This window comes from Lates calcarifer, linkage group LG10 (genome assembly GCF_001640805.2).
Source record: "Lates calcarifer isolate ASB-BC8 linkage group LG10, TLL_Latcal_v3, whole genome shotgun sequence".
Classification (NCBI taxonomy): Eukaryota; Metazoa; Chordata; class Actinopteri; family Centropomidae; genus Lates; species Lates calcarifer.
In genome coordinates this window covers 3,104,285-3,123,100 of record NC_066842.1, presented here as the reverse complement: position 1 = coordinate 3,123,100, position 18,816 = coordinate 3,104,285, and the positions used below count along the sequence as shown (strand labels likewise).

At 46.1% G+C, this 18,816-nt stretch overlaps 1 protein-coding gene across 1 annotated transcript in view; it reads left to right on the top strand.

The window, feature by feature from the left end:
- met (MET proto-oncogene, receptor tyrosine kinase) overlaps nucleotides 1-18,816 on the top strand; it is a 55,322-nt gene that overhangs the window by 15,977 nt on the left and 20,529 nt on the right. Inside the window, exons 3-10 of the mRNA XM_018692503.2 lie at nucleotides 5,277-5,480; nucleotides 10,297-10,425; nucleotides 10,789-10,962; nucleotides 12,031-12,188; nucleotides 12,746-12,860; nucleotides 12,947-13,083; nucleotides 13,419-13,583; nucleotides 13,909-14,008. Coding sequence (XP_018548019.1) covers nucleotides 5,277-5,480; nucleotides 10,297-10,425; nucleotides 10,789-10,962; nucleotides 12,031-12,188; nucleotides 12,746-12,860; nucleotides 12,947-13,083; nucleotides 13,419-13,583; nucleotides 13,909-14,008 — 1,182 coding nt within the window. The remainder of the gene's footprint in view (nucleotides 1-5,276; nucleotides 5,481-10,296; nucleotides 10,426-10,788; nucleotides 10,963-12,030; nucleotides 12,189-12,745; nucleotides 12,861-12,946; nucleotides 13,084-13,418; nucleotides 13,584-13,908; nucleotides 14,009-18,816) is intronic.

Sequence of the window (18,816 nt, the reverse complement as noted above, 5' to 3'; positions counted from 1 at the left end):
GAAAAAGAAGAGAAAAATATGTTGATACACGCAGAAAAAGAAACCACCGTGTCGAGCAGTGAAGAAAAATCATCTCTGTGTTCTCAGAGATGATATTTAGTCTTTAGTCGAGGAGACGGAGCACGCAGGATCATCATTCACTCCAGCCAGGTTTCATACAGTTAAGGTGATTTAGTGGCTGGAAGAAGCATTGTCCCTTTGTGGCTTGGAGAACACACACAAACAGATTATTTAACAGCTAGAATGGACTCAGCATGTGTGTGTGTGAGTGTGTGTTTGCAAGGAAATAGAAAAAAAATAGAGAGGAAGGTGGTTAGTTGAGAGAAGAATCGAAGGAGAATAATAGCTGGCAAAATTTAAGGAGGAAAGGGGGAGAGACAGAGAAGCTTTGAGATACTCTTTAACATTTTCATGAAACAATAAGTTTCAGTATCTGAGCTGAAGAGGAGAAAATCCTCCTGCCACTGCTGCGTGAGAAGAACAGATCAGAGAGAGATTTTGCCAAGGAGGTGATGTGTATCAGGAAAATAAGGAAACGAGCTGCGCCATGATTCTGACAGCTGATGGTTGAAGCAGTTGAAAGATGCTCTGTCCCTCCTCTTCCACGGGAAACACTTTCCCCAACACAGGCTCAAACATTTTCATGAAATAAGCATGAACTCTGAAATGCAAATTACATGTTGTGAGTATGAATAATGTAAAAAACCACTTTCCTTCACAATATCTCATTATGGACACCAGCATTTTTCTCCGTGTCAAAAGGTCAGCTGATGGTTGAGGATGAGCAACTTGAATATCTTTGGTTCGGAGAGCGTTTATAGCTGTATATGGTTAATAATCCACTTCCCATGAGACGTGTAGGATCAGTGAAGGTGGAGACACTTGGGTACAAGTGCAGGACAAAATCAGAGTATATGAGGAAACATGGATGTTTGCCTGAGAGTGTGTAGGATGAAATGTTGCGTAAGTTTTGGGGAGCTTCCAAAATTCAGTGCACAGACTCTCCTCTCCTCTCGTTCAACTGCAGACGTGTTTATCTCAGCGTTCGTGCGCAGAGCAAAGACCTTTCAGTCGTCGCTACTCGCAGCCTCAGATTCTGGCAGATGACAGTTGTGGAATTTGATGATGTATGCGTGAAGGGTGCCTTTTGGGAAACCAGTGATTTTCGAAACCTCCGGTGCGCTGCATCGCTGCACCGAGACGGCCGCAGAATAGTGACACCACGATGACTGTCATTTCCAGAACGGCGTCTATTTTGGAAAACGTTCACACGCGCTAAATGACTAAATGAATCCGACGTCCTGTTGTTCTGGCCGCACAGGAAACGGGGAGTTGACTGAATATCATTCTGAAATGAATGAATCTACATGTCTCACAAAAGCAGGATTTCTAATTTGACCCCACGTGTTACTCTCCCTGTCCTCTGTGGGACTTGTTTATGTGTGAGGCCATTTTCTGCCCGTGGCCGTGCCCACCTCAGGGCCCCTTTATAAACAAAGCTGTAGTCCTGCCTGGCGTCTGGCGGGCCGTGAGCGCCGGGGTCTGTCTTCGCCTTATTGTCAGCTTCTCTCACTCCCTTAACTGTCCCTAACACCCTGACAGTCCCTCACAGCGACACACGCTCACACACACGCGTGCAAACACACACGTAACACATGACTGCATGTGCTCGGTGCGACCAGCCACCTGTGTGTTTGGATACATGCACACACGTCACGGTTATTACAGCCACTGAGAGTCAGGTTGCAGAGTAGCGTGCACCCTGAGCCCAGGTGGAGTGCTGCTGAGTGTGTCGTAACACTACTGCAACAATAGGCACACACAAGCGTGTGCTCTCCACATTCCTTCGCGTTTCACTTTCTCTAGAAAATGCATTTCCACACACCCTGACGACAACCAAAGCCCTCCGCTGTCTGGACTCACAATTGCACAAGCGATGCTGAGGTCAAAGGTCTGTTATTCCAGTGAGAGAACCAGCTGAGCGGCCAGCAACAAGACAGACTCCACTGGTTTGTGCATGTGTGCAAGTCTGCTAACTCAAGCTAAGCCTCTGCAACACGATGTGTGAATTTTTGTACATTAGCGAGAGCGCCTTTACTCTCTATTTTTGCGCGGCACTGACAGTGTTTGTATCCAAATCCTCCTCTGCCGGTAACCCAGTCCACGGTTTATAATTCAGGCATTAGTGTGTCTATTCACACAAGACCCAGGGGCCACAGTGAGAGTATGAAAACGACATTAAGCCACACAGATCACCTTTCACCGCCCCTCTTGACTCTCCTGAGCGGTGCTGCAGGGGCTGGGAGCTCCACGACTCCGAAACCCAATCGCCATGCTGTTGTTTTGGGGACAATGACTGTTGGTTAAGTATGGGGCAAAAGGTGTACAGTATCTCCCGTATCTGCCCCACGGTGCCTGTTCTACGGCTGAGAGACACGTTCACAAAATGGCTTGAAAGATGTAGAACATCAGGAGCACTTGCCAACAGCGTAAATCTTAAAGATTTATGTATGAGAAACGTGAAACAGTTCCTTTAAGTTGAACTTAAACTTCAGATGGAATCAGTAGCGATAGATCTTTACGGGGTTATTGATCAATAATACTTTTATTTAATGCTTGCTAATTTTGGTATCTGTACAAAAACTGCAGGTGAAAAGATGTTGTGACAAACATCAGAACTGGACTATATTTCACTGAAGAGTTGACAGGTCTATGACCGTGAGCTTTTCGATGACCTTCTCTCTCTTTTGTCTCTTTTCAAAGAGACCAAACTGGTTAAAAAATGGCTTGTTTGCTTCCACCTACAGCTCAGATTAGTAATACCTAACCTTGCCTCCGAGCATTTTGACCTTTTAAACTCTTATTAGCTCATACTCTGTTTGAGAAACTCCTGCCAGTGTTCCACAATCACCGTCATGAGATTTTATGGTCATTAAATTACATAAAGTTACTTTGCTCTCCGCCAGAAAACTTTGTGGTCGTCTGTTAATGACCAAAACTAAGCTGTCGTGTCAGTCGATCCCTCTTAGATGAGAAATATTTAAGGTCTTTATTGAAGTTTGTGTCAGACTTCTTCAGTAACCTGTTAGCCTCCATGACAGTGTCAGTGTGACGTCCTCTAAAACTCTCCGTCTCCATGCCAAGAAACAGCCAAGGATAACAGCAGCGGAGCTTCAAACGAAGCTCGTCAAAACAGCCTTTCCACTGTCCAATTTCATTGCCTTGATCCCGGCGAATACCTCAGCGCAGGCAGAGGAATGCCCCCGAGACCTTTTTCAGTTCTCCCTCCCATCGTCCTGCTCGGCTTCAACAAACACCCCAAAGTCCTGTTTGTTTGCTCTGAAAATAATCAGCCCGAGGACTGTTTTCTGAGCCGCGTGGCATAATCTCTGCAGTGACGATGTCTCTATCTGCACTTTTAAAAAGTAAGAAGACTTTTAGCAGATTCCCACGGTTTGATCTCCGTCCTGTTCTGAATGTGCCAACAGGAGTGAATTTTAGGGGTAAAGTTTGACTTTGTGGAGGTTTATTTACACGTTCACACATCAGAGGCAACCTGTGAAGAAGGACCTCAGACCCAAAACCTCATCCCGTCCTACGTGTCCTTATCTTCATCCAATCCCAAATCAGTTTCAGTCGCAAACTGTCGCTCCTCATCCGGTTCGAACCATTTCTCCTCTCTTTAACATTGAGTAATTCAGTGCAGATCAGCTGGCTGCGCCCCCTCCCAGCTGCGTGTTTGGCCTTAAAACATCCAACCTTTCTGCCAGCTTTCAATTTCCTCCACATTTTCCCTGCGTTTGACTTTTACCATTGTCTCTCTAACTGCAGCCACTGGCCTTGAGGACATTTAATTTAACCAAGGTTTGTTGTCAGTCAGCCAGGTTTCTCCGCCTCCCTCAGCTTTCCTCTTCGTGCGGGGGGCCTGTTCGTCTCAGCTACGTGACGTCACCAAGAAAAAAACTTTCCTGATTTATTAGCCCACCATTGTTCTCTGCATCTTCAAAGCTTTGCCTCTGAGATCTACACTAAACAAATGATGCAGCATGTTTCACACAAACCACAAATAATGGCCTTATGACCCAGGCAGTTCTTTAGGGTAGAGGCAGAGAGAGATCATGAGTCTGTAAGTGATTAAAACCAACTTTGTTTGATGCACTTTTTACTCTCTACGTCACAACAAAAGGTCATAACTGAGATCACGAACGAGACATTCAGAGTTAGCAGTTTCCTGAACACAGTAGTGGCACAGTGAAGCGTCCACCGGTCGTCAGACTCCACTGAAGAGGTCATCAACCACTGAAGCTGAGAAAACAACAGAAAGCTCAGGTCCGGTCAAGCAGCCAGGTCAAGGACCTTGAGAGCCACAAGAGGCCCGCCACCCTCTGGGTCATTAATAATTAATGAAACCTGAGGCTGGGACAGGAGGCCATGACTAAACACAAAGAGAGCCAGAGTGGCGAGAGGGCAGGGCTGGGCAGTAAGGGGAGCGAGAGGCGAGGGGGGGTTATTGATAGAGAAAAGACGCTGAATCCAGCTCTGGCTACAGTCTGTGCTTTCGCTGTATGCTCCAAAGGCTCCAGACACAACAATCCCTACAACCCGGCGACGTTTGAAAAACCAAAGAGGTGGAGCTGGAGCGACAGACTCTGGGTTTTTGAGCTCAAGAGAGGAGGTGGAAGTAGAGAAAGAGGAGGGTGGATAAAAGGAGGAAGAAAAAAAAGTCGGGGTTGCCCAGTTGGAGAGAGAAAAATGAGTGCATGGAATGAAAAACAGCATGAAAGTCTCCTCGCTGTTTCCCATGAAATCCTGCCGTCCACAAACTCCTATTCAACAAAGCGTGTACTTGCCCTAGAGGTACTATCACGCCGAGACCTCCATTACGAGCACGGCCTGATGAAAGAGGAGCTAAGGGGGGCTTAGGAGGTTTGGCTCTTAACCCTCCCCCATTGGGCCAGATATGAAAGAAGATAGTTCAACATGATATTGTATATCAAGTACTTTTTAGGGGAGTAATCTGTTTGGACAAAATGATCCAATCTTGCTGATGAGTCCCAGAGAGAACAGTGTACAATGATTTTATTCTTTACACTTTTCCTACTGGATGTTTTTCCACTGTCGAACACGACCACGCTGATGTTCCTGACATTTCTTGGCTGCTTCTTACGCCATATTACTTATCGTGCCCATAACCACAACAAACAGCACTCTCTTGCCTGTTACTCAGTTTTGTTGTTCTAATTCTCTCTCCCCCTGTGCCTGTGGTTTCTTTGCAGAGTTCATCCGACGACTGCGACCCACACGAGGGAATCCACGAAGGGAAGGAGGGGAAGTACCGCCTGCAGGTGAACCAGTTTGTCCAGAGGTTGGAGTACTGGCACAAAGAGCTCACCAACACCTTGGTCACCTCTATCACCGTGGTACCGGTGCACGGCCGCGCGGTGGCGTACCTGGGCACCGCCGACGGACGCCACATTCAGGTAAACAAGTCGCCTCAGTCATTTTTCCAGTGAACGCCTTTAAAAGACTGGAGGGAACCTTAATTTGCATGTAAAATACTAGCAGTTAGGCATGAACAGAGACCCTGAGGCTACAGTGGTTTCCCTCTCGTCATTGTTCATGTAAATGTGGCAGGATGTTTGTACGTGAGGAGTGAAAGCGCGCTGCTGGAGACACAACACAGAGTCAGCTGCAGGTGCCTGCGCTTGAAGCAAGTGTTGAGGGGGGAAACTATGACCAAGCACCAGGACCTTTCTGTTTGCACAGTTTGCTTTCCTTTGACCTGCGCTCAGTGAGCTGCCAGCAAGCCCACGTTCCAGTCTGCCATCTGAGCAAACACACTCCATTTTGCCTATCAATGTACAAACCAAGAGCAGAGTCCACCTTCCTGTTCGTTTGTTAGCAGCTTTTGTACACGACCTGTCACTAAGTCAACAAGAATTAATGTGGGAGAGTGACTTTTTGTTTTATTCATGTGTCCTCAAGAGTCAGATTTAAGATTAAAATTCACAAGACTTAGCTATAATCTGAAGCTCCTCAACTAAAATGAATGTGAAGGTATTTATCTTGGTCAAACTTGAACAGCACAGCAGGTTTTTGGCTCCAAAATAAGCACAGATTTCCTGAGTTGAAGATCGTTGATGCCTATGCTTTTTAAAGAAGAAGTATACAACTGTCTTTCAAACATAGCCATTTAATGACTTTTGAAACGATGCTTGTAAGTAACTTCTGATCAGCTGAAGTTAGCTCAGTCGATATGATCTTTTCCTGGCACGTGAAATTATGTTGTAGCTTTTAGTGCCAGTGCACCTGCAGTTCAAATGAGGATCTGGCATGTTGTTGGTCCATTAGTTGCATTATGTTGTTTTGAAGAGTCACACGAGCGCTGATAATCAGAGTGGAATATAACATTTTGACTTAATTAAGTCCATACGAGCAGCCTCATCTCAGACTATGACTCACTGTCGTCACTTTCCCTCTCTTTTCATGTGGTGTTTTGTCCGTCCACTCATCCACTGCGCCTGCATGCAGTGGCTGCAGCCGCAGAGTAAAGTTGCATTGGTGCTCATCAGTTCAGCTGCTGAAGGGGAAAAAAACGCTACGGCGACTGGAATGAAACACACGAAGTAAAAGCTGAATTACCTCACGTGTTATTGAAACACAAGAATGAAAAGACATGCGTGGAAAAAAAAACAGCGAGTGAGACGTGGAAAAAGGGGCCGACAGCTGCACGGAAAGGGAGGGGTGAGGGTGGAGACAGTGTGGGGGGGGGCTTACAAGCCGAACGGCACGTTAATGGTGAACGGCGGGCTTCGCTGACACGTTCCCTCGCACGGCATTTTCGACTCGCTGAGCGTCCCGTGCAGCTGTTGCTGTGTGTTTCTTTACCATCAACCCCCCCCCTGCCTCCCTGCCTCCCTGCCCCCCTGCCCCCCTGCCTGGCCCTCCCTCCATTCTTTTTTTGTGTTTTTTGTGGTTGAGCTGAATTGGCTGAAGTTCATTTTTTTAGCTGAAGGGTTTTAGAAGGTCTGAAGAGGAGACCAGCTGTCCTGCCCTGCAAAACTCCCCATTTTATCAAGTGATTCTGTCTCAAAACAAATCTGACATCGGCCTTTGTTGACTTGAAAAGAGTGCTTGAGTTTAAATCATCTTTCTGCATTACTGCACCGGCAGACAGACAGACAGAGAGGGAGACATCAAACGTAAGGAGGGAATCAGACAAAAGACGAAATATTGTTTTAAAAAACTGCTTTACAAGAGGAAGGTAAAGAATTTACAGAGAAAAGAGAGAGGATTGAAAAGATAGAAAAGTGAACGATGGAAGAACTGGTGAAGAGGTAGAACAGGTCTTTGGTCTGACTGTTGGAGCCTTGTCTTCTCTGACGATGAGTCCAGGTTTTAAACCGAGCCGAACGTATTTGGAGGAGAAAATGAAAGCAAAGAGTTCGATTTTATCGTACTCTCACCAGCTCTACTTTAAAAACTCCTCTCACATGTGAAGTGCTCTCACTTTTGGTTTTACTAATTGGCTGAACGTGTTTACTCGGCTTGTACCTCCAGATAAATATGTCGTATTGTTCCCAGGTTGCAGCACAATGTTATCACACACAGGAATAATGGCTAAAGAAAATGAAAATAAAAGGTATCCGGGTGTGTCTCCAATGTCTTGTTCACTTTCCCTGCCCTGGTTTTTTCTCGCCGGACACTTGAACTGACGACCCTCCGGCCACCTGCTTTCTCAGTCCAAAGCTGAGCAGCGACAAGAATGTGTGAGAGATGTTCGTCTTTGCTTCGGCGGCTCATTTCATTGTTAGTATGATAAAAAGAGCCTGTCAACTTTTCATGTATTTGAGTTTCCTGGTGGCTCCCAGCGGACGAGGCGAGAGGGGAACACGGGGTAGAGGCAGTGAAAGAAAAAGAGCGCTGTTCCCCCTCGATGGACTCCATTCTGGCTCAGGAAGTGTTTCCCTCGGCTTGACTCGAGCCACTGTGGGAATAACACAGTGGCCGTGTTTATGGGCCAAACTTCCCCCCGCCTGCTTAATACAATAAGCTGTAATTTACACCGCTATTACCTCCAGAGAGATGCCTGTTGTATGGCCTCGTCCCCGGAGGAAAGCCACCCATTATACTCGCTGTTACAAAGCTAACGTTGATCGTGAGGCTCAAACAGCGAGAGACATGATGCTGGAAAACAAGGCATTTCTGGGGGTGAGGCGAGGGGCGAACGGCGAGTGGCGTATCGGCCGTTACAGTGACTGGGTGTTTACTGGACGCTCTGACGCACGGTGACTTACAATAAGCGGATGAAAAAATCTTTATGTGCATTGTATGGTGTTTGTCAAGGACAATAAATCACACACACATACCATAACTCCCATCCCTGCAGTGCCTCATCAGGGCATAGCAGGCTGCCAGGTGTTGTGTTGTATGTTGTGTGCGTGTGTGTCATTTGTTTTGCTGACGACGACATACTGCAGCGATTTTTTGTTTTGCTTTGTTTTTGTGTTTTTTGCAGGTATTGCTGCTCCGTTTTGGCACGGCAAAAAAGACTGTGTCTGTCTGTGGACTGTACCCATTTGTGTGTGTCAGTGTCTATTTGTGTGAGTGCATGTGTGTGTGTGGGGGGTGTGTGTGTGTCTATGATAGGGGGGACATTATAATTTAAAGGGCTTCATGTAACTGGAGCAACCACACACCCCATTAGAGACCCTGTTCCGTTCTGTTTGCTCCCAGGCCTGTAATTACAGCGTAACCACAAATGATAAATGCTGTTCCAGGTGTGTGTGTGGGTGTGTGTGTGTGTGTGTGTGTGTGTGTGTGTGTGAAGAAAAAGTGGGAAATTCTGTGTTTTTATGACAGAGTGCATGTGTGCTCAGTGTGTTTGTGGAAGTCCTGCATGTGTGAGAGTGAGTGAAGAAGTGAATATGCCTGTGATGGAGAGTGTGTATTGCATGTGTGTGTGTGTGTGTGTGTCTGAAACACACCACAACATGTCAGAGTACACAGTGTTTCTGTGAGGATAGAGGCAGTGGTGTATTTCAAATAAAATGCAGTCATTAGAGACGTTAAATGCTGGATCACCAGACTCATTTTGTAGCTGCTAATTGCCTGAGTGTTTGTGTCCTTATTAGCTGTCTTATGAAGAAGTAGAGGTAAAAGACTAAAGCAGCCAACCTCCAACAAAAAGCTAAATATACGCCTCCTAGCATCATGTGCTGCATCTCGTTAGCTAGCAAGCTAATCACCAATATATCAAAGAGTCAGCTGGGTTTTGTGTGACGTTACCAAGTCCAGCTGGTGTTGGTCAAGAAATGTGTTCGCTAACTTCTTGTTAAATCACAATGTTCTCTCCTTCTGTTTCTGTACATTTGAAATGTACACAAACCATGTTGGTAAGACAGCTGTGGAGCTGTTTGAACGCACCCTTGTTTTTGTAAAGAATGTGAAATCTAAAGATGTTTACTTGGCAGTTGTTGGCAACTGCAATTGGTGGCATCCAACTGCAAATGATGGAAAGTTAGTAAAGAAATCTAAAATGTTTAAATGTGGTCAAGTTTAATTTTTCTAGCTGCTAGAAAATCCGACTAAAACCTCCTGTTAAATGACGCATAATCAGAGTTGCTTCTCTGCCAGCTCCGGATTTTTGGCAGGACGGACATTTTGACTTGACAAAGACAGGTTCATTTAATAACATCAATTATTCCAATTTAGTGTGCCAGCACAAGAACCCTGTATGTGCAGGCCCACTGGCATGCCGCACTGATAACAACAGACACATCATTAGTGGTGTTAGTTACACCTGTACTTTTATACTGAGCAGTGAGAGGGGCTTGTTAGCGCAGTGACAGTGGACGAGACACCACGCTGCCATGAACTCACCTCGGCATTAATCTACTTTACACAATGGATCCATTGAAACGAGCCAAACTCCAGTGAGGGCGCTACCCAAGGAGGGATGAGACAATCAGGATCTTATTCCTTCACCAGCTCCCAATCAACTTTTGCCACTGCAGCGCCAAAAAACTTTTTCACCCTCCAGGGTTGGTTTGTGTTTCCCTATCAGAAGTATTCCAAATAAACATGGAACAAAGCCCGTCCTTTCTAACCAGGTGTCCTCGTCTGACCTGTGTGCTGAGTGCTTTAAAAAAAATGGGCGAAAAAGACCAAATATGTTGGCAGGGACATTGTGGTGTACCTGTCTTTGATTTGATTTAATTATGTAGCCTCATTTTTCATCCATGAGAGGATTGGCAACTCAAGGACGATTGCAATGATGTGTCTTTTGTCCTTCAGGTGCTGTTCTCCCGCTTTGCCTCCCCTCACGCCAACATCCGCCTGGACTCGAGACCCGTCACGTCGAGCGTGGCGCTGCTGGACGCCAACGGCTCAGGAGGAGCTTTGCTGATGGCCACAGGAAACAAGGTTGGTTCTTTCAGTTCAGACGCTGCGGTCATCACTAAATACTTTGCACCAACGCGACAAAAAACCTCTGACTGAGAAGCAAATAGAAAACAGTGAAGATGGAGCAGAGCCAAATGATGAAAGAGAATATTGTTCCTGAAGGCTTATCGTCAGGGCTCTGCATCCAGATGTTTTGGTTTCCTCTTGTCATCCTGGTCTGTCTGAGGGGAAACACACAGAGGACAGTCATTTCCTATGAGAAGTTTAAGCTTGAGTAGCTGTATTTTGTCATCCACTCACTGTTGCAAGTGTATAAAGAACCTATTGTTTCTGTTTGTAAGATTTTTCTCATAAACACTGTAAACACAAATGACCTCCTCCTAGATCACCAAGGTCCCTCTGATTGGCCCCGGCTGTGGTCAGCTGACCACCTGTACTTCCTGCTTGCTGTCGTCAAGGGTGACCGATTGCGGCTGGTGTGACGGACGCTGCACCAGAGCCAGCCAGTGTCCCTCCTCCACCTGGACACAACAGCACTGCACACCTGTCATTACTAAGGTAATCGTGATGACAAGTCGCCCATGGTGATGATCAGGACAGGAAGGCCTGTCATTCGCCACCATCCAGTGTGGGAACCTATTTCTTCTTGTGTGTTTAAAACTTATCAACCCCTCACTCTTCAGTTTCAACACTGTTCAAACAGCCTGAATCTAAAAGCAAACTCTAGGAAGTTTGCAGCTTCCTGCTGACTCAGGTTTCTGGGCCACCTATCATGTGATCCCATCATGTCAGGTTCAAACTTTGCCCAGACTCCTTCTCACTCCTCTCCTCCAGAAACAGCCCAGATAATCTGTGTGTTGCCCCTGTGATCTGTGTGTGCGCTGTGTTTGTCTCTGGCGTTTGTGAAGGTCATGAGAAAGCAGCTTTACCTTTTACAGCAGCTCTGCTCTATTCTACACCACCCCGACACTGTGAGACTTTACTGAGCTCAGTGTGGGTGGTGTTCATTCCTCCGGACGTTTAATGCAGCACCACATGCTGCTACGCTGTCTGCGTTTAAGAGAACCCAACAAAATGCCACCTCTGCTGCTGTGAATGCAACAATCCCCTGTAAAACACCTCTTCCTCTGGGACTGCTTTAACAGGCAGACTGTATCACAGTGTATTTTCCTGACATCTTCTATTTTTCTTCTACTTTTTATCTTTCCTGTATTCTGTATCATATTGCTTGTTGCAGGGTTGCAATTAGCAGAAAAGGTGTTGCTTTACAGCACAATGTGACATTGATTTATAGCAGAAAACAGGCAGAGAGCAGTGTAGTTTCAGATCAGACAAGCTCAGAGATCCTTGCGATGGAAGAGGTGAAAGGCTGAGAGGGAAAAACAACCAACATGTTAATCCTGTCAGGAAAAAGGAGAAGGTAAATACACCTGGAACAACACCAGGGAAAGAGGATGAGCAGCAACATCCTCTTTGAAACAACACTGCCAGTCTCTGACAGCTGTGCTGCACGTTTATGTCCAAAACGTTTACAACCAGGTGATCGCAGACGCTTCACTTTACGATCGTGATCTCAAATCGATGAGTAGATTTATGAGTTGTGAATGTTTCTCATGTGTGCGTTAGGTTTTCCCGACCTCCGGGCCAGTACGAGGCTCCACAACGTTGACGATCTGCGGACACAACTTTGGCTTCGACAAGTCGGAGCGGTTCAAGGCCTCGCTGGTGACGGTGGAGGTGGCGGGAGCTCCCTGCAAACTGCCCAGACAAGACCAAGCAAACAGGTACGTGTGCATGTTTCAGGGACTATACCGCTGTGTGTTTTCTGGACAGATGTTTTTGTATTGCATTTTGAAAACAACTCTGTTCCTGCACAGTATCTGAGAGAGACAGAGTTTGCGTTAAGTGCTGGGTGTTTACGAGATAAAGGGAGCCGTACATTGGCGTCCTATAGGGGCAGAGCAGGTTTAATAGGGGTTATTGTGTTGAAGGAAGAATGTTAAGAAGCCCTCCCCTCTTTCTCCAGCAGCATGCCACATTCAACACATGACTCCCCTAACTGAAAAATTGCTGGGAAAAATCGCTGCATCCAGACTTTCCACTCTCCCAAATCCATGGAGGCCATGTCCCATTCAAAAGCCCCTTTTGCTACAAACAACCCTATTACAAGTTAGGGAAAAAAAATAAAAACACCGCCTACTCAGTCCCACATGAAGATCAGCTCTTTGTGCATTCCTGCAGGGGCAGCGGACGATCATTGAATTAGGATAAATGCTGGATGGCTGTGGCGGGGTATAATGCCTGGTCTGTGTGTTGTTTTTTTGGGGGGGTTCATGTTTAGGTGGACTGAGATTCAGTGTACGCCAGGGTTTAGTGGGAACTTCACCCCATCAGGACACACAGTGAAGGTCACCACTGGCAACAAGGTGGCCAGGATGGAGGGCTTCACCTTTGTGGTAAGAAATGTGAAAGTCCAAGCAAAACACCGGTATCTAAACATTAGACTGAGTCAGTCAAAGTGTCTCCTGGTCTCTGCGTCCAGGAACCGGTGATCCACGAAATCTTCCCGACATTTGGGCCAAAGTCTGGAGACACCATGCTGACCATCAGAGGAGCCTTCTTAGATACTGGAAACAAGCAAGAGGTGACTGTTGGGAAGGCAGCCTGTAAAATCCAGAGGTCAGTTCACACCACTCTCTTAATCTTTGTTCATGTTTCCTTTTCTTGTCCTCGTTGCCTCACCCTGCATTAAAGAGCCTTTTTACTGAGTTTGTGCTATGAATTCGATGACTGGGTAAAAGGTCAAAGATTTTTCTTGCTTTCATGCATTCATTTCCTCTAATTTTTCTCTCTCTTGTCCTTATTCTGTCACCAAGCAGGACTTGTTTGCAGGAGAAATGCATGAATAGGGGCTTGGACAATGGCTCCCACTGTACACACTAACGCAACAATATATCCTGTGTGTTTGCTCACTCCCCTCGCGCCCGACCCTCGCTCTAACCTCCCACCATCAGCTTGTCGTCGACCATGCTGACCTGCAAGACGCCTCCTAATGCCGTTCCCTCCGAGCAACCCGTGAAGCTGACGGTGGATTCAGTGGTGGTCGTCGCTCCCGTCCTGTTCACCTACAACCAAGACCCCATCATCAACAGCATCCAGCCGTCACGCTCCTTTGTCAGGTTAGACTTCTGCTCATCCACAACAGGGTTTGTTTGTTTTTTGGATGTGCAGGAATGGTTTAGACATCACTCTGTGTCACTGTCAGCTCAACTTATCTCCTCCAAATCTGCATGTTTCCTCACCTAGGAGGAGGGAATTTGAGTTAGAATATCTGTGGATGAGCCGAGACAGATTAATGCTTTTAGTTTTACAGCGGGAGGAAACGAGTGGGAGGTGATGAGTGGCTAAACTGCTAACGCTAACAGCAGGTCCCTCCCGGTGGGAATCTTCTGTGTCTCTGTCTCCCAGTAATGCTAATATCCGCTCTCGTCCCCCTCATTGTAGCGGAGGCTGCACCGTGTCGGCTCACGGCTTCTTCCTCCAGTCCGGCCTCCAGCCCCAGATGGTCCTCACCACCGGTCAGGACGCCGAGGTCTTCCATGTGGTGCGTATACATTTTACATCCCAAAATGTGATGTTTGTGATATTTGAATAATCCAAAGTAAGTCTAGAAACTTCCTCTCTGAGCAGGGAGGAACTTTTCCTGGAAGTCGGGAATATTGTTAGATCCTTGTGCAGGTTTTAGCTCCTACCTCCCAAACAGTCCCTGCTCCTGAGGCAACAGGGCAGAACTGGCAGTGCCATGCACGCCTGATGCAAGCCTCATCACGGCACAAACTTATCAAGTATCATGTGTTCATGTGGAAAGGAGATGGCGTCTCTCCTTTCAGGTGTGTCAGTCTCTCTTTTGCATCTCTGCAAACATTCATTCATTACTGACATGATGAATAAAACCATAGTTTTTATCTTTAGATGCAGTGGAAATATAAACATCAAATTTTAGTTCCTGAGTTTTACTCGTGCGACTCGCCTTTATATCCTGGGTCTGTGTGCTTTCAAAAGAAAAAGATGCACAGCAGGCGAAATGGGAAAATAAACTTTTCAAGTTCCTCGCTGTCAGGGGCATGGTATTGTCATTATACATACTAACGCCCCCAGAAACCATTTAGAAGAAGAAGAAAAAAAAACAGTTCTTGACAATGGAAAGGAGCAGAAGTGTCAGACAAACATGAGAGGGAAGGAAATGGAAAATCCACAGTCTGATCTTTAGGATCCAGCTGTCACCTCTGACTCACACACGGTAGCAGAGCGAAGCCTTTAGGATGCTCTGGCTCTCCTCACCTCCGTCAGACTTTATTCTACTTATTGTAGGAAAACGATCCGCACACATGCATGCCTGGAGCACATCATCGCTCCCTCAGACTGGCTGGCCTTTAAATTATCCGACCCCGACGCGCACCAGGCTTTCACCACGCTGTCTGCAGGCTTTTAAAATGTCTGAAATTGATGGAGCTCAATTATAAAAAGGTGTTAAATGTATATAAAATATCATCCAGGTCATAAGGCAAGAGGACGTGGTTGTGAAGACATTTCAAGGTTTCATCAGTTTTACTGACTGATCCCAGGCATTAAGACATGGACAAATAATACATTTAACTTCTATATCTGCCAGTGCAGTGAGTCCAGTTTTCACTGCAAAATGACAAAATATTTCAAGTTTAATTTAGTTTGGACCTCTGTTATTCTTTCATGTTTTAAAAAGTTCACACCAGGTTGAAATATTGTTAACGCATCAGAATATCTTTTGAATTTCCCAGAAAACCAGCTCAGTCTGAGTCAGTTTTAAAGAGTCGTGGTTTTCCTTTACTTCCCTGAACTTACTGACCCTCTGATCCACTCTTGGATTTCAGTGCAGTTGCAGTTGCTGCTGAAATGATCCTTTGAATCGGCACAAAATTCTCCATGTAAGAAGTAATTTAATCTCTGGAACTGTAACTGAAAACATACGAACCGACAGGCCGAGTTCCTGAAACTTTTTCTCTCTGAACAAAGTGAAATCTCTAAAATCTTTCTACAATTTTCACGATGCTGACTCGTGTTGTTTGTGATGATTTTTTTTACAGCGTGCTTCTCATTAGATGATACAAGTATCTTCGTATGAGTTCGTACTCTTCAGAGTGAAGGTGACATGTTTCTAGTGAGTCATGGACAAACAGCCCCTCACACACAGTGAAGGTGTGTGTGTGATGTTTGCCTTAGGGAGGCGGTTTGAGGACAAGCAGAGCTTTGTAATGATGTTATCTTTCATCCTGAGGCACACGCTGCTGCAGGTTCAGTCAGGAGATAATAATGGTAAACACACACACACACACACAGAGTGATATAGAACACACACTCATGGAATAAGACTTCCATCTCAAATCTTAGTGACAGAATATCTCTTTATCTCAAATCTGTTTTTCTTCCTTGCTTGTCTCCCTCCCTGTCTCACACACACACACACACACACACACACACACACACACACACTCTGCAGTGTCTCGTCTTTCAGTTTCCCTCTCCCTGGTCATTGACCTGTGTTCAGGTCAGCGGCTGATTGGTCTCCGGGGAGCTCAGGCTTCAGTGTGAACAGACGCAGCACGAGGGCTCTGAAATCAGACTTGTGATCCAGAAATCGCCGGTTTGAATCCCTGTTTCACCCGGCCAGTATCTGGACTTGTATCTGCCCCCTGCCCCCCTCCCCCCCCCTCCCTGAGCAGTTGCTATCAAGACATCTTTGAGCACTTAACTCTCAACTGCTCCAGTGGAGCTGCTCAGAGGGACGACAGTAGGCACTTGTTGCTTCACCTGGAAGTTTCCATGTGTGAGTCTGTGTGAGGTTTGGTCTCTGTGGATGAAGAAAGGGGTAAAAGGCTGAGCAAACTGTAGACTTTAAGGCTTTTTACGTGCACAAAAAAGTGTCCTGTTATACCAAAAATACAGCAAGTGTCTAATGTATGTCTCTCCAGCATGGCTGCTTAAAAAAAGAAGCTGCTGTGACGTTTGTTGGTCTTCAGTTTAACCCATGGCTGCACCTGTGGCTAATACAGGACAAAGATGTGCTGCTGCTATGGTTACCTGCAGTTTAATATACTTTGCTCAATGATTTAGATCACAGGTTAACAGCAGGGGACTGTGCAAACATTTGTTTTTTAATAGGTCAAATCAAAAATGACCAAAAATACTGTTCTTCAGTTTTTGGTTTACCAGGTGTGACTTCACCTGTAATCTTCGATGAGTTGGGGGTCGTTCACGTGTTGAAATTTTCTTTATGCATCAGCTGGTCGCCCCAGCGTTGGAAGTTTACACCGGGGCAGTCAGGGTTCAGATCACTTTCAAGTCGATAACACACGCTGTGCGTGAAAAGTGGCAGTTTTTCACTCTGGATCTGAAGGATGAACGGTTGTGTGTTGAAGCGAACCTCGGCTCTGATGGTTTATTGTTCATTTTAAACTGGAATAACAGAGCAGAGAGGGATGGCAAAAAACAAATTTCTAGCTTCCTGGAGAGAAGGAGAGAGAGTGCATGAAGCGGGCAGCCTGAATAAAATAAGGCTATCATTACTAATGATTTAGGATGGGATCATGCCCCATAGGGCCCCAGCTGTCGCCTGTTAAATTCTTTCCAGTAAACGGGATGAGTTAAGACTCAGCCTGGGAAGGGACAATATAAGTGTCTTATTGTCTTAACCCTTCAAAATAGAGGCAAAGATCTTTCACAAACGGACGTCCCAGAGGTTTTCTTCGCCAGCAGAAGGGCACTCTGGGTAATGTGAGTCTGTCACGCCTCCGGAGCTGCGTTCATCAACCTAAACGACGGCCGTGCAGTCGGTTTAGTCTCTGACGAGAAGCCACAGCAGCCGGATGACGTTCGCAAAATCCGTCCCACTGAGATCTTCACACCGAAGCAGATTGGAGAGAAGAGGAAACCAAGACCTGCAAAAAGCCAGCGGCAGAGGTTCAGCGGTCTCAGCTGGAGCCAGGGCATGAAAAAAAAGAAAAAACAGCCAGTGTTGACTTGATATCTGCCTCTCAGATCTCCAGTAAAGCCTGGTCTCAGCCAATCTCAGCTTTCCCACAAACATGAAAGAGAGTTTTTTTTAATGATCCGTCGTGAAAAGTTGGCACGGTCACAAAGCCAAACGGGGGCTGCACAGATACAAAAAACATCCAAAAAAAAAAAGCGATCTGTGAGTTTTCACACAGTTCTTCACACCAGAGCTGCTTCGCCGGGCTGCACCATCACATACAGTTTGGTTTAACTTGCATCTTCACTGCAGCCAGACACCTGTCGCCTGCATTCACAGATTGGCTTGTTTAGTGTCAGGCTCCTCTTCCTATCTCACCCCAGCGGGCTAAATCCCTCCAGCTGACACCTGAATGCCTCACGAAGCCTCTTTCCTTTCCCATGCCCCCCCACAGCTGGAGAGAGGGCGGGGGGTGGGGGTGGGTATCTGAGAGAGGGAAGTGAATGAAAGTGAATGAGTAATGTTTTCCCCTCTGTCAACACTCAAGGTGCTTCAAAGCTCCAACTGCTTCCAGTGGAGCAGCTTATTGGCTGGTTAGTCAGGACTGTGGCTGAGCTGTGTTGTTGTGAATCTCTGTAGCAGATGTTTGTGTGGTTGCAACCACAAAAAGTCCTTGTGTTCTCGTGTGGGACAGTGAGTGTGTGTGTCCATGATGAGAATGATTGATATGTTTTTGATAAACATGGTATATTCTCAGATTCATCTGAGGCCTTCGATGCAGCAGATCGTAAAAGTCTTTCAGGATGTTGTGGAGTCCCTCAGGGATCTATCCTAGGGCCTCTTCTTGTCTGATACTGCAGTATTCATTCTTTTGGCTGATGATATTAACACCGTTATATCACATGCAAACTTTAGCTGCTTGATCAGAGAAGCCAGAGACATTCTGTCCTGCACTGACTGTGTTTTATTTTTTATCATCTTTGTCCTGAGGTAGCAGGAGAGGAGTTAAACAGCTCTCCTTACCTGCACATGCAGTTCAACTCTTCTGCACAGAGTTTGGAGTTAATAGTTAATAAAGTGTTTTTTCTGTTTGGGGTGATTGGAAACTGCATGTCAGCAGCCTTAATGTCAAAATGGCGTCCACTGAGCTCCTCCTCGTACCTGGGAAATGAAGCAGTGTTACAGAGAGATCTGATGCAAAAGCAGAGAGAATGAAGTTTAATCTGCAAAGCAAAGCGCACGGATGAACTTGAGGCCTTACGTCCAGAGTAAATGATAACACAACGCAGCCTGGCCTGGCAGGAAACAGCAGAAAACTCCACTGGTATAAATCACCCTAGATTTGACAGGCATTTTTGTACGTGGGAGCTCCGTTATGACTTGGCTTTTTCGCAGGCTGTTACACT